The 16030-nt window shown below is 40.8% G+C and overlaps 3 protein-coding genes across 6 annotated transcripts in view; 2 read left to right on the top strand and 1 right to left on the bottom strand.

The window, feature by feature from the left end:
• The window catches only part of LOC311001525 (uncharacterized protein), a gene marked incomplete at its 3' end in the record, with an annotated part of 36225 nt that extends 34959 nt beyond the window's left edge, over positions 1 to 1266 (top strand). The window contains exons 4-5 of the mRNA XM_083992611.1: positions 795 to 905; positions 1253 to 1266. Coding sequence (XP_083848737.1) covers positions 795 to 905; positions 1253 to 1266 — 125 coding nt within the window. The remainder of the gene's footprint in view (positions 1 to 794; positions 906 to 1252) is intronic.
• The window catches only part of LOC311001380 (uncharacterized protein), a 199170-nt gene that overhangs the window by 51786 nt on the left and 131354 nt on the right, over positions 1 to 16030 (top strand). The gene's annotated exons all lie outside the window — the stretch shown is intronic.
• LOC311001346 (coxsackievirus and adenovirus receptor homolog) overlaps positions 3430 to 16030 on the bottom strand; it is a 173587-nt gene continuing 160986 nt past the window's right edge. The window contains exons 2-5 of one of the 4 annotated variants that reach the window (XM_083992414.1): positions 10173 to 10272; positions 4818 to 5144; positions 4373 to 4723; positions 3430 to 3616 (exon numbers count right to left, since the gene is read on the bottom strand). In XM_083992414.1, the coding sequence (XP_083848540.1) occupies positions 3447 to 3616; positions 4373 to 4723; positions 4818 to 5144; positions 10173 to 10260 (936 nt within the window). In that variant the 5' untranslated portion in view covers positions 10261 to 10272 and the 3' untranslated portion in view covers positions 3430 to 3446. Of the gene's footprint in view, positions 3617 to 4372; positions 4724 to 4813; positions 5145 to 10172; positions 10303 to 16030 lie in introns of those variants that run through there. The other 3 variants (XM_083992415.1, XM_083992417.1, XM_083992416.1) reach the window with 3 other exon arrangements.

Below are 16030 nucleotides of genomic sequence, written 5' to 3' on the forward strand. Positions count from 1 at the left end.
CGATTCACATAATCGCCTTTATACTGTACAGGAGCAGGCTGCATTTAATATGAAACAATATACAGTAGGCTATGTATTAGGGTCTGTATTGCTTACAGATCAAGTCACATCTGTTAATGTATGGTTCTCATGTCTGAGACTGAGGTTACACCACCTGGTTGTCCATTCAGAGTAAAGCAGCCTGCAGTAAGTGAGTAAATACACCAGGGGGCAGCGATAGCACACTGTAGCACATGTTGCAGCCTGAACAACTGATGCAGACTGGGACCAAGCAGAGGAGGATGCTCAGTCAGGTAAGGTCTGAACTTTCTGTCTCTGTGGTTACTGTATGAATGAATGAATGATTTTTTTTTATTTTTGTGTCATGCCACCACTGTGGCCCATCCCATATGAGATTAATCACGCCATTAGTGTGTGAATGTGTGCGAATGGGTGAATGCAATGTACTGTAAAGCGTTTTGGGTATAGTTACAGGCATAGTGCGAATTACAGGGGGGTTTGGGGAGGTTTGACCCCCTAATTACGACTGTGACCCCCCTAAAAGAGGTACAAATAACAGATAGGGGGGGTTGAAACATTTATCTTTCTTATTAGTAATCATAAATACTACAATATACAGTATTTCCATAGTCATGCCAGGAAAATGCTTGTAGTAAAATTTCAGACACCCCTAGTGGACTAGGACATTTCATTGCCTGAATCTGCGCGTGTCACTGACTATGAACCCGAGATACCGGGACTGAGTCCAGGTGTTTCGTTCCTGTGTGGAGTTTAACATGTGAACCCGAGAATAGAGCCTCAGAACCAGAACCAGCAGGTCCACGGACAGTCCTGGAAGAACTTTTACCTGAACCAGAACCTGAGCCAGAATCTGAACCAGAACCAGAACCGGGGACTGAGGCCAGGTGTTTCGTTCCTGTGTGGAGTTTAACATGTGAGTCCAGGTGTGCTGTGTAAAATGTTGACCCCCCCCAATTGTCATTGTGGTGTGACATAAATAAACAATTTAAGATTACTTTCAGTACTACTCATCTATATATCGCTCTTCGTCTCATTGCCCAGGCCTTTTCAAGAAATAAAGAAAATGTAAATATATTCAACTGAAAAAGATGTTTTGAACTCTCTGTCTCTGTGGTTACTGTATGAATGAATGAATGAATGAATGAAGTTAATGTATAACTCACCAGCGATGGCATAGAGTCCCTCATGCCAGGGGGTTTTGACGCTCTCTGAACACTCTCGCACTTCGCAGGTATCCTCTCATGATCCGTGATCCGAGGTCAACAGGATCTTCCAAAAACAGTGATGCCATTTCCCCAGAGAGCTGATTGGCCAGGAGGCGGAGCTTTTCTACCTGGAGATCTCAATCTGGGACATAACCTGCTCCGGACCTGGTTAGCCGTCCAGCATCAGTTACCATGGAGATGTATCCCATGTATCCTGGTAAGAAGTGAACCACCGCCGTCGTACCGAAAACCCAGAGTTAACCCTGAAGTTGTCAGTCCCTCCGATAAAAACTTAAAGGGACAACGAGGAGTTTCTAGTTGGTTATAAAAAAGTCTGATATTAATGTGGATGAATCTCCGTTACCACTTGTTAATGGGCCCATTGTAGATAAATCTATGGTTTTGTCTCTATGGTTATTTTGTTATTATTAGTGGTGGTGGAAATGCTGGGCGAGCCGACCAGCGTTTCTTTACTTTCGGTTTCGTGGCGAGTCATGAGAATAACGCCGCCGAATCTCCGTTTATGGTGGGAACTACGACGGTTTGTGATCGTCTTCCAACCTCTGACTTTAATTCTTGATGAATGAAAACATGAGTCCGTCTTGGGCCGGTCAAAGAATTTCACGGTGCGGAGGCTCATAAATGTAGTGTGAAAACACTTCACTTTTCCAAAACTCCTCGTTGTCCCTTTAAAATAAAATGTATCTAATACCCCAATCCCACCCCCAACACAGACGGACAGATATTAAACGCATCTTTCTGTTGATGTTCATCTAAAAATTAAAAATCCCAGGGCCCTCCGACGGCCCCTCAACACTCAGGATCCTCTCACGATCTCAACGTTTTTTTTTTTCTTTTTTGGACACTTAAGGCATGCACAATATTTACACACCTAACTCTCTGCATCGCATATATACTTTATTTTCCGGACTATATGTCGCACTGTAGTATTAGTCGCATCTGTCAAAAAATACGTCATGAAGAGGAAAAAAACATATATAAGATGCACCGGTTTATAAGTCGCATTTATTATTGAAACATTTAATCGTTGTTAATAGCCGGGTCTCATATAATGGCCGGGGCTTTGTTTACATGAACAAATAAAGCCGGCACCAAATAGCCTACTACTGTACAGGCCGGGTCAAGAAAGAAATAAAGACAGAAAAACAACCCGTGAGAAAGCCGCCACACTGTACGACGTCATAGATGACATGGCGTATATTTTTGATATACAAGTCGCTTCTCAATATAGGTCGCATGGCCAGCCAAACTACAAAAAAAGCGCGACTTATGGTCCGGAAAATACAGTACCCTGAGGAAGACCTGTGTGAGGTCGAAACGTCGGTCCTTTTTTAATAAATTATATATATTTTTTCTACATCTAGGCTATGAGTTGAGCGACTGCTTCTTTCTCCCTTCACTGTTTTTGTTCCGGCTGTCAGCTCCTCTTCAATTCTTGCGCTCCTACCACATTTTTTTTTCTGGAAAATACAGTAGGTACACATCACAAAATTACATGTGAGCAACATGCTAGATTAGAGGAATATAATGTGACTCCTGTCAGAGCTATCCCATAATGATGAAACAGTGATTTGATTTAATTTTAATCCTCTTTATTTAAAAATAAATAAATAAAAATAGTTCCTGTGAATTTAAGCATTGACACAGTCAGTAATTCTCTGTAGCACTTTCTGCACTAGTGTGTTTCTTTCAGTTGTTCATGTTGCTGTAGAATTATGGTCTGCTCCTCGTTAGTGAAACACTCCGCTCTGCTGCTGCAGCTGCTGTCAGACCTGTCCATGTCTGTGATTGGTCAGATGCTGCAAACGAGTTGATAACCACCGTCGTGTGACCGCTTAGCGCTTAAGTGAGGTAGAGTAAGTGAAAGATACCCTGAGTATGTTGAACCTGCTGCGTAGTATAGGAACCAGGTCTTAATCACTTCCACCTGGTTTGACGAATCTGTCCTCAGTCATTATGTGTAAACAAATGTGTAAACAAATGTGCAACGGACTGAGCCAGGATTCACAGATGAGGCTTTGTCAAGTCTGGATTTGTCAGTGATCCTGGATATCTTAATTCCACGTTTGTGCTATAGACCAACAGATAAAGTATCTGACAGAGTGAAACCTGCTCCTGTCTGGATGGAGTCTGGTTCAGGTCACTGTTGCTGATCCTGGGTCTGTGGTCCTGGTTCCTCCAGACCCTCTGGTCCTGGTCTTAATCATTGCTCACACGAGATTGAATTGTCCCATCTGAACCTCTTCGGAACTTCTCAGAATTCTTCTCACGTTTTCTATAGATGATAAAAGCAGCAACAACAACAAGCAGAGTCAGACCAACTCCCAGTCCGACATGTAGACCCTCGCCTCCTCTCTCCTCTGTGTCTCCTGCAGAAAGAAGCAGAGTGCAGAGATCAGCTGTCAGGTGAAGAATAGGGCTGCCCCCGACTAAAGAAAATCTTTGGTCGGGGGCTTATGGTGATTAGTCAACTAATCGACCCCCCCCCCTCTCGTCGGACACGTTCCGCCACAGTCACACACACATCATACAGCTTATGAACTTGATTAATAGTTAGCTGTCTCTAAACCAGTGGTGCTGCTGGCTTTCTTTATCCTTTTTTTTTTGCCCACGGTCGGGTTGTGAAGTAATGCGTGTGACTCCGGCCGTGTTGGGTCAGATTCAACAAGCTGGTCGGGTTTTACAGTTATTACAGGCAGTATGTCCATTGATCACCAATAAACACAGTAGATGAGGAGGGTGAGTGACTGAGCTGAGGCTGTAAGACGGGTGGGGTGGGGGGTCAGTGGTGTGGTGAGTGCTTTAGGACGGGGCCGGGGCAGCTAATCGTTGAAAAAAGCAGTGATACGAGCTTCCACGCCAAACCAGAAACGTCTGTTCCAACATCGGAAAAGGTCGCTTTTGACAAAAGAAAAAAAATAGATACCTGCCGTGCCGTGTAAAAAACATATTGATTTTGACTTAATTTTGACAAGACACGGCTCTAAATGTTTGTTTTTTTCCTGCGACCAATCGACCAAAAAAATTTTGGTTGGCTAATGACTTTTTGGGCGACCAGTGCTTGGTTGACTATTTGGGGGCAGCGCTAGTGAAGAACACAACAGAGTCTGGACTCTGGGACTCACCTGACTGAACTTTCAGGTTGAAGGTGCAGATGAGTTCAGTGTCAACAATGGATCTTCTCCTGTGGATTGTTTTTCCCTGGAAGACTCGACAGTCGTATGTTCCTGTGTCGTCTCTCTTCACGTTCTTCAGGGTCATGGACACGTCTCCGTCCTTCATCTCTCTGTCCTTCAGCTCCACCCGACCTTTAAAACCCTCATGCTGGTTGTCTAGAACACGGGTCCCGTCCAGGTACGTCAACACATATTCTAGTTCCTGTCCAGCTCTGGTCCACTCAACAGCTGTGATCTCAGTGTTGCTGGGAGCTCGACATGGCAGAGAGACAGACTGTCCAGGTTCAGCTCTGATGTTCACTGGGAATGAAACAGAGAAACAAACACCTGAGCATCAGAAGCAGTGATGTCATGTGACCACCTCTCAGGTGTGAACAGGTTCATATCAACAGACCTGAGACTTGAACAGCCAGGTAGAAGCTGCTGATGAACTTAAGGCCACTTCTTTTATCTCCAACAACACACTCGTATTTCCCAGCATCGTTGGTGGTGACGTTCTTGAGAACCACAGAAACGTCTCCGTCCTTCATCTCTGGATCTTTCAGCTCCACTCGACCACGATAAGACGGATGCAGGTAGTGTGGATACAAGCGGTTGTCTCTGTAGAAGAAGACGTAAAGCTCTGACTCCAGGTCAGGTTTGGTCCACTTTATCACTGTGATCTCAGCGTCTGCAGAACCTTGACATGGAAGAGTGGCGTCTTCTCCAGGTTTCACTGTCACTACAAAAGACAACAACAAAAAAAGAGACAAACAGGAAGTTAATGTCAGTGATTAGGGTCTTTATTTAAAGGTTCATATTCCTGATCGGTGCCGCGGAGCGTTAGTAATAAACATCTGTAAATGTTGGGTGGCTGAGGCTCTTGACAGTTGAGCAGACTGTCCACCATCCAGAAGATCGGTGGTTCGACTCAGTACAGCAGCAGACACACCCCGAGCTTCTAGAGTTGAGAGAATAGATTCACCTCTTTCCCACCGGCCAAAAAACCTGTTTAAACCTGCTAATCGGCTTCTGATGGCAGTGGGAAAATCGGCTTGCAGTGGCAATGTCAGATCAATCAGATTTTCTCTTATGAAGCAAAAACACTTATCATTAAAAACCAATCACCAACATTTCCATGCTGTCATGATGCAATTTATGTATTATCACATTTTTGTTTAGATAACAGAATTTGTGACATTTTGACCATTTTTGAAATCTGCCTTGACAACAGCTGCCTGGCTTGTGACTCCTTGAGTCTATTTGAGAAGTCACACACCAGGTCTCACTTCCAGATAATTAGCTCAGTGAGTTAGGAGCTGGTTCTTGATGTCAGAGGTTGTGGGTCCAAGCCCCAGCAAGGGTTTGTTTGTTTGTTTGTTTTATTAGATCCCCATTAGCTGCTGTACAAGACAGCAGCAAGGGTGATGATAACACATAAAAATACCAGATGGTCTTTGTTAAACAAATCTACAAAATTTTAGAGTCATGGTAGATGATGTTTGACAAATACGTATCAGTATTGGTGGAGCCATTTTCACCGTGCGCCCGAGTGGCGCTGTGGGGAGTAATGGGAGGACATTTAAAGCAGATATCAGCTTCACGGCCGTTTCGGCTAATGCTGCGTTCAAGGCAGGCTTTTGAAACCGTAAGTTACAGCTTCAAGTCACAACTACGACTTGGTAGCGTTCCAGGTAACCCGTAGCTCGTGTTTTTACCATCCTGTTGTCTGTGAAAGTTCCCTATAACGGCCACTCGTAACTTCCGACCCGTGAACTCGTACCAGATCGAACTGGTATGACTTCACAGGAAGGAAAAACACAAAGTACGAGTTTCTTTGAACGCACCATGAGTTAGCAGCCCCCGCCCTTGTCAGGCATCAATTGGTCCTCGTGCTACGTCACCACATTCACGCGCATCCCTTGGCTGCACACACAGCCCTTCATGCCGTTCTCTCTCCTCATTGGATAACACTTGTATCCCACAAGGAAATTTTTCTCCTCGGGTTACAGCAGAGCAGAGTGACGGAGAGACTCGTGTTTAGGCTGAAATACTTCATGTAAGTGATTGCTGACGGAAAATAGGACTATTTAGGACTTATATTAACAAAAACATTCCACTGATATCTGCTTTAAGGTGCCGACTAGGGAGTTCAGGTGTGGCGCACCGGAAGTGTATTATTTTTTGACCGCAGGCTGGCGGCATTTTGAGTTCTTTGTTCGATACATTTTGTTTGTTTCGTAAATAAATGGATCTTCACATATCCAAAGAAAGTTTGCAGACAAGACTATTATTGTTTATTGGGCACAACTTAATGGACCAAGTTGGAGAAAAGAAAACATCAGCCGAGGCTGCGAGTGCATAAATCAAGGTGCGTCTCCAAGCATATTACCTCAAAAACTGATTTTTTTTTCACAGTGGTTTCAATTCAGCCTGCACGACAGTGAATGGCTTACTCAATTTGTGAAGCCACTGTTAAATTGTCACTTGCCAATTAGCTCAGTGCGATAGACAACAGTCTTTGGTTCCAGAAATTGTGGGTTCAAGCCTCAAATGGTGCAAAGTGGACATTACAAGGCCAACTCTCTTGTCTTCCTATTCTCCTGTTTGTTGCTCAGAATTTGCCTAAATTTGCCAAAAGAAATAGCCCGGAATGTTCCTTTGCACTGAACAACATGAGCACTTTATGTGAAGTCTTACATACTTGTACTTTCCAAGGCTCTGAACAACACTATGCATCTTATGTAGATTTGCTAACAGTGAGGTTCATTGTAGTTTAACTACCCCCACAAGGAAACTATAGTGGAATTTGTTAGATTGAATGCATCATACAGTGTACCTCCTGTTTTTATAGGTGACGGGCACCTGTGTTAAAAAATATGAGCACTTTATGTGAAGTTCATAAGCATTTATACTATTTTAAATACTTTTAAACAATATTGGGCACTTTATGTAAATTTTCTAATTGTGAGGCTCGTTGTATTTAATGTAGGCTATCCCTGTTAGATGTAATGCATTATGCACCGTGCAGTATGTACCTCCCGCTTTTAAGGTGATGGGAACCTGGATTTACCATACTTGAAATTGCACTCTGTAATTCAATCACAATGACTGTCCTCGTTTTGTTTTCTTTAAAAAAAAGGTATGCAGGTATTAATGTACCCTATTACCCTATTATACCCTATTAGTATTGTGTGTATCTTAACTTGTACTTACAATCTATTTATGAGGACTACAGATGGAAATTAGCGTTTTCCCCAAATCTTTTTATTTCTTTGAATAATCAATGTCACTGCACGCTGTCCTGCGATAAACTAGATAAACTAAACTAAACTAAACTTGTTGCACATTGATGTTGCAGTTTATTAAAACCAAAAATTCAAAAGAGCAGATGTTGTGTTTACATTAAATATTGTCTATTGGTTTATTTTGTAACTTTTAGTCAGTCTAAGTGACTTTCAGTATATCCCACTCAGTGCTATATTACTTTAAATATTAAATAAGTGTAAATCAACCCCAGGCTGCACTTTTAGCTAATTTCGGCACCATTTCAGATTAGAAATCATAGATGGGTAGAAACATGCCAGGCTATGGTGATCCGTAATGACAGATTAGAAAAATGAAATAAATTTGTAGGTTAGTAGACAATCCATAATCAGTATTATTGGCTGTAATAGAGGGGCCAAATATAAACATGTTGCTTATGGCTCCATTGAGGCTTGGACCACACCGGCCCTGGTAGTGATCGTTGGTTCCACAAAGTGCACAAGATTTGAGACAACATTCACGCACTACAGAAGTAAGAACATGGACTACTACATAGTAACAGCACACCTCTGGTGCAATTATAGTAAAGGTTAGATGAATAAGATCAAGGTTGCATATAATGACACCCTTCGTATCTTGCTGAAGTATCCACGGTGGGAAAGTGCCAGCCATTTGTTTGTGTCCAGTAATGTCCCCACATTCAATGCTTTGTTAAGAAATTGTATTTATAAGTTTATGTGCAGACTGTGTCGATCCAAAAATGGAATTATAATGTCTCTGACTTACCCAACTCAGAGTGACACAAAATACACTTCCATGTTTTGGAAATGAATGAATTTATTTATTTCGGTATATCAAGCTTAACCGAAAGGGTGTAGGTTGAAGCCAAAGCTTACCTACCCCTACCCCTTTTACCTTAAAAAATTTAAATAAAATAAAATAATAATTATACACATTAATACGAAAGGATCAGATCACAGACATTTGAAATTAATCAGTACACTTAAATTTCTGATCACAACAAAATAAAGAATTGTACACAGCGCATAACCCAAAATAGTACAAAATCATTAAACTTAATTTTCCATACTGTAACGAGAAATTATGTTGTTCTTATAAAGTCTTTTAAAGCCGACTAGAGTACAGCATAATTTAATATTTTCAGGACAATTATTCCAGATGTTAACCCCTCTAACAGAAAGACAGGGATTTTTTACACTAGTTCGAGTCTTTGGTTTCTCTAATAATAGTGGTCTTCTCAGGTTATAACTGGAATCCTTCATTTTAAACAGATTCTGGATATCTTGAGGAAGAAGTTTATTTTTTGCTTTGTACATGGTTTGTATTGTAATGTAATCAACTAAGTTCCTGAATTTCAAAATACTGTAAATACTGGTCTGAACAACTGAACCGTTTTTAGCTTGTGTGTGGACAGACTGTGTGCTGTCTATATTGTGTGTTTATGTTTATTTGTCTGTCTGTTAGTTATTGGACTTGGACTCTGTAAAATAAAGCTATACAAAGTGTAGCCTACTCATGAAAGTATCAGTTTCTCATTGTGAAACAAGTCTATTTGTGAAAATGGAATCAGAAACTAACTTCAGCTTCGTGTTGTTGCTCTCCTGTCCTGACCTGACCCTCTGAAACTCTGTTGATCTGATAAGGAGCCAAACAGGAAGAGATCCACCATGTTGAGGCAGAGAGAGACTGACGACAACTCACTCTAGCCTAAACTACAGTTAGTTGCAGTAGTTCTACTTTCTACAGTAAAACTACAGAAACTACACTAATACGAATACATGAATGACATGTTAGTAGAGTATAAACCCAGTAGAGCTCTGAGATCTACTGACTCAGGTCAGATAGTGGAGCTCAGAGTTCAGACCAGACATGGTGAAGCAGCATTTAGCTGTTATGCTGCAACAACTGGAACAAACTACCAGCAGAACTGAAATCAGCCCCAACTGTAAACACTTTTAAATCCAGGTTAAAAACATTTCTCTTTTCACGTGCTTATAGCTGAGAACTTAAAACTTTATCTATTTTATTTTACTTGTATTTGCTCTTGCTTTTAACCCTGTTTTTAGTGTTTTGTTTGTTTTTATTCTGTCTTATGCTTTTTCTTTTTTAATGTTTTGTCTTTATGTAAAGCACATTGAGTTGCCTTGGTATGAAATGCGCTATATAAATAAAGATGCCTTGCCTAATGCTGCGTTCGGACAAGTCGGAACTCGGATGTTTTCCCGAGTTGCGACTTCAAAGCGTTGGAGACGGTGGATGTAGCCTTCCTACGCAGCACGTCAGAATAACACAAAAACACGGCGGACCGTGCGGGACAAACTGCATTCAAAGCGCTCCAAGAGTTATAAAAACATTAGAAAGGGCACAAAAACAATTTTAAAAAGAACGTTTCGATGTATTCAGGCATTTAAATGCAATGTTGACTTGTCTCAAACGCAGCGTAAAGCACTTTAACTACAGAGACAGAGAGTTCAGCTCTTACCTCCAGAGGACAGACATGAAGGGAGACACAGCAGGAGACACAGGGAGACCGACACCACTGAGGAGGAGGAGGAGGAACACATCTTCATCTTCTACTACTACTACTACTTCTCTTTAATGTCTGACTCGTCCTCCTCTCTGAACTCTGACTGAACCATGGATGTGTTGTGTTATTATCCCCGCCCCGCTGTGGAGGAGGAGCTGAACGATGAGGAAGAAACTGTTTTTTTTTAATCTTCAATTTTTTTTCTCTCTTTAATGAACTTTATTGAAAAGGGTCGTAGGCAGTAGTCGAGTTGTAAAAAAAAATTCAGGGGGGATGGTATATTTTTTTTCACCTTAAAAAAAACGGGGGGGGGGGGGGGTAATTCATGTAAATTCGATATCAAAACAAAACACTGAAAATAAGACTTCTTAATCCTCTCAAATCAAATCAAGCCAAGTTTATTTGAATTTTTTTATTTGTGCCCTCAGATTTTATTATTTCTTTTATTCAACTCTCTAATGATGAAATAATTAGGGCTGTCAATCTATTAAAATATTTAATCCCGATTAATCTCATGAATGTCATACTTATTTTTATCTATTATAGCCTAAATGTCCCTTGAATTATCATTTTAATACTTTTATCAACATGGAAAAGTGGATAGGCTTGATTTGTGCAAATGTTTTTTAATGAAATCAACTATCAATAGATAAAAAGAAATTGACAAGTTATATGTCCAACATTTAATGTAAAAAGGGGAGGGATGGAGAGGGGGGATGGCATTTTTTCAGGGGGGATGATTTTGATCGTTTTTATTTCAGGGGGGATGCCATCCCCCCTCATCCCCCCACAACTCGACTACTAGGCTACATACAAACATATAGAAAAGCAGACAGCTGCTCCATACATCTTTGAAAAACCTTTCCTATAGGCATGTGATGCTTTGTTTAGTGTCAATTATAGTGTAAGATGTCTGTGAAGGTTCTCAGTCATCAGGTCATCTTATTCTTGTGGAGTTGTAATAAAAAACCAATTGGACTTCTTCTCTTTGACAGGGTTCCTACAGCTTAAGCCAAGTTAAATTTAAGACTTTTAAAGACTTTTTTAAAGCCACTTGAAAATGAAATTTAAGACCGACTTCATAATAAACACAAATGCAGAAAAAAGAAAAAAACACCACATCAATTACATAGGGTTAGGGACAATTTTACCCCCTTTCCTATGTGATCCAAGGTAAAGTGAATGTTACATGAACATTGGATTGTGTCTCTTTCCAGCTGTCCTTTCAAAATAAATGCATAAAAAGTCTGGGAAAAAAACAAAACACTGACTCGGGAGCTGGAGGCGGTGAGAGATTTAGCGTTGATGGCCGCCACTAACTTCTCTATGTCAGAATGTTACCAATTATTTTGAGATTTGAGACTAATTACAACCATAAAATACCACTCACCATGTGTTAACATTTTTAAGACGTTTGAAAAATTGACATTTTAATGCCAATAAAAGGCATTGAATTCATTAATCTAAAAATAAGGCCTTAAAGACTTTTTAAGGATCCGTAAGAACCTTGTTTGAAGACATTTCACCCCTCATCCAAGCGGCAACTGAACTGAAGAAGCCTCTTGGATGAGGGGTGAAACGTCTTCAAACAAGATAAGTCCAGTTGCCTTTTTTATTACAACTCCACAAGGACAATTAGTGTAAGGGATTTCATGTACTCTTTAAACTCATGCAAGAAACTTCTAAAGTTGGGTGGAGTTTTTTGCATTTGATGAGGAAGAAGTCATGGAGTCATGAGTCTCTGGCACATTTACATTGATGGTTGAACTGACATGTTGATTGATGTGCACTGTCCCTGTTCAATAAATAAAAACATGAATGAATGAGGCTGTTCTGACACAATTATCTCTTCTCTGATCATATGAAGTCAGTAGTTTCCCCCTAATAGATTTACTGTAAACACCAACACCCATGAATCCTCACAGGCTGTTCCCTGTATGTGTCAGGAGGGGGCGCTACAGAGCTGTGGTAATACAATACATCCACGGTCCAGAGGGGGCTGTTGCAAAAATAGAAAGTAACCATGCACTGATATCACACCAGTGTATTCAAACCAATGAAAATTATTATTCTGATCCCAACAGTTTGGTGGATTCAGGAACAAAATGTGATTTAAACAGGTCAAATAAACAACATTTATGTACACGACACATCATCATCACAAAAACACAGTTTATTTTCATTCACACAGCAGCTTTTATTCACTTACAACGGACCAGCTGCATTAACACATACATTATTAATATTATTGTTCACAAACTCAATCATTATACACTGATCATTGTAAATCCATAAACATCAACTTTCTACTGATGAGTGAGATTACAACAAGGTTAAGAGTAAAGACAGATTAATAATTTGTTTTCAATAATGTTAAAGTTAAACCAGCCGTAACCAGTCAGAACAAACTCGGTGTCATGCACCAACTGAAACTAAGAGAGTCTTCATCTCCGAGCATGACGTGGTCCCTGAAGGCATCACTCAGCACTAGGGCTGCAGCTAATGATTATTTTGTTTTTTGGGTTTTTACCTCATATTCTCGGAGCAAATTAAAAACCCATGAAACATGTATTTGTAACACAACTGTTCTTAAATTGTTATTGTAATTAAACACAAATGAATGAAATAATACAATATTAAAGTCAAGGTTTCCCCCAGAAAACTTTTTAGTGACTCTAGCCCTGACCACTGACTGATGGCAGGGTCCTATAGGCAACAGAATCATGAATGGAGCAGTAGCATTTAGAAAGTGAACACCATAAGGCCCTTGCATCAGATCAATGTTAAAAGTTGCCTGGAAATGTGAAAATATCACCATAACCATGAGTTATCATAAGACATGTACAGTATTCTACACATTCAAACACCAGCTATTACAAGAAGGCACAAGCTTGAGATGATGTTTCAAAAAAAAAAAAAATCAAGTGTTGGCACTAAAAACTAAAAACAACTGCCTCAGTTTCTTGTGAAAGTTTAGCGTTACTTATCACGTTATCGATTACGTCGACTAATCGTCGCAGCCCTACTCAGCACCACAGGTGTGAAGTGTCTCTGTCCAGCTGAGACTGAGCTTCAAGAAGATCATGTGGAGCTGAGGAGCATCAGGAACATCTCAGGACGTCTCAGGATCAGTCCTCAGTGAAACCTGCTCCTGTCTGGATGGAGTCTGGTTCAGGTCAACAGGGTCACAGCTGATCCTGGGTTTGTGGTCCCGGTTCCTTCAGACCCTCTGATTCTGGGTCCGTGATCCCAGTTCCTCCAGACTCTCTGATTCTGGGTCCGTGATCCCGGTTCTTCCAGACTCTCTGATTCTGGGTCCGTGATCCCGGTTCCTCCAGACTCTCTGATTCTGGGTCCGTGATCCCGGTTCCTCCAGACTCTCTGATTCTGGGTCCGTGATCCCGGTGATGAAGATCAGAAAAATGCGCTAATTAACTACATCTCACACCAAAAATAAATTCTGGACTCAAAATAACTCGCTGGAAAGGATGGATCCGACGTAGAGTTGTCTTTTATTTTCTTTAACAAGAAAGCAAACAAAGTTCAACCCGAGCCACTTACAGATACAAAGTTCGAAAAGAAAAGTAACAAAGTATCAGGCTTCATGCAAAGCAAAACCCCAAGACATGCATCAAGGAGTAGTTAAGTGACTGACTCCTTACCAAAAGTTGAAGGCTTATATAGGCCTAGGTCTATTCCCAAGTGATTCACCACGACTGTTCTCTGAGAGCTCCAATTCCCCTCATCTCCATCCTCACTGACCTAACACTATCAGTTGGGAGACGAGGGGATGGCAACTTCCCTCACAGACCCTGCATAATAATGTGAACCTGCTTGCTAGTTGACCTCTTATCTACCCCTCTCTCTCTCTGGCTGCACATAAGCAGTTGGCTGATCTTTAAGTCACAAAACATACTCCTTTCAATTAGATATACAGAACAAAACATTATATAATCATTTGTGATCATTTAAGATGATCAACATTAAATCTTAAACTAATAGATACATAATGAGTATATGTCTTTTTTAATAGTAGCATAATATTGTCTTTCAGCATTAACCTATTACAAACTTTCATGTCATTTATGATGAAAAATACCACAACATTCCCCCCTGTGTGACTGGTCAAGTCACAAACAATCCCAATTGATGAATTCAACATGTCAACCTACGTGTAGTCATGGATTCCACCCTTAACTAAATCGGGACAGAAGGAAGTCCAACATAAATCAAAATAATGACAGAGTCCATAAAAGGTAATACATCAGACATCAAAACCAAACCAAAAATAAAATACACACAATACGAGAATCTTCAAAACATGATAAATGATGACAATTACATGTTTCTCCTCAAGGTTCTTAAAACTTAGTTACAAGATTATAATCCCTTTAACACAAAATATAATAAAAAGAGTGCTCAAGTGACAAGAAAATGAAATTGTGCTCTCGTGAAAAAGATAGACATATAAAAGCATGCAATGTTTCCTTCACTTATTCATCCTTCAAACCTTGAACTGTCTACATGATTCAGACAAAATGATGTATGCCACAGTGGTAGCATTCAAGAATCTGGGCGACACGATGTCTACCCTTATCCTCTTCTTTCTGTATACCCCATTTCACTCTCTCTCTGTATTTTAACTTTACAATCTTCTCCCTCTCTGCACGTAAGTACGCTTTGCATACAGGTGAAAGGGTCTTGACTGCTTCCCTAAATTCAGTACACTCCATTCTCCTGAATCTTTGCTCATCTGTTTCTTCTTCAAGGCGAGCTCTAGCCCAAGGTGCCTTCTTCAGATAAGCCTCCTTTACACATCCTTGATTACTAGGAGACTGAGGATCCTGAACCCTTCCTGCAGTATTTACAAGCAGGATGGAAGGCTCAGGCCTAGTTGGTATGATTGCTCCCGTACGAGGGGTTCCTTCACTCTGAGAGACCCTTCTTTGGACGTCGATGCCATGTGATGTACCTTCACCCCCATTATCCCAATCAGATGCACTGACTACGGATGGGTGTGGTGACATCTGAGATTGGGCAATCCCCATCTCTCGTTGCATCAGCGTAAGCCATCCTCCATTGATGTTGTAAAACGGGTATCCTAGTTGACTCCAATTCTCTGCATATCCTGGCACCGGGAATGGACTCGTGGTCATCGCATTTGGTGGGAGGTGTTGAGCTTGGCCACCTGGTTAGTTAGTTGGTTGGCTCTGAATTCTCTGGTTTGGATTGAAATAAGGTGAAGTATTTGGCCAGTGGCTAGGCAGGGGGGCTGGTTCTGTCCACCCTCGTTACTTCCCTGCCTGGCACTTCCACTTTGGTCAGCCATGTTAATCTGGACAACAAATAAAGTTTGATTAGTTCATCTTTCCAGCTTTCAGAATCATTCTGATAGTTCTTCCGTTCTTCTAATGCCTTCATTCCTATTGCTACTATAAAAGATCCCTCATAAAGTGTAGATCTAATCTTATATGGCTTTATTAACATCTCAAAAGCTTCTGTTCCATATCTTGACACGATTTCATGAGTACTGAATAACAGCGAGTTCTGATAATGCACTGACACAATTTCTATTCTACCTTTAGTGAACAACGGCATACAATATTTCTTCTCCAGAAAATTTCATCCTATCTGTATGTTAAAGCGAGCCCATCAACACGTACAGTCTTTACTACTTACTTGCTGAGCTGAAAATTTCATCCACTGGTAGAACATGTTTGTTCCCCCTCCTAATTTTGTCCAGGTTACTTTTGGTGTCTCACGTCGTTCACGTAGGCCATATTTAAGCGTCATTAATTTGGCTGTTTCTCGTT

This window comes from Trachurus trachurus, assembly GCF_905171665.1.
Source record: "Trachurus trachurus genome assembly, chromosome: 18".
In the NCBI taxonomy this organism is placed as follows: Eukaryota; Metazoa; Chordata; class Actinopteri; order Carangiformes; family Carangidae; genus Trachurus; species Trachurus trachurus.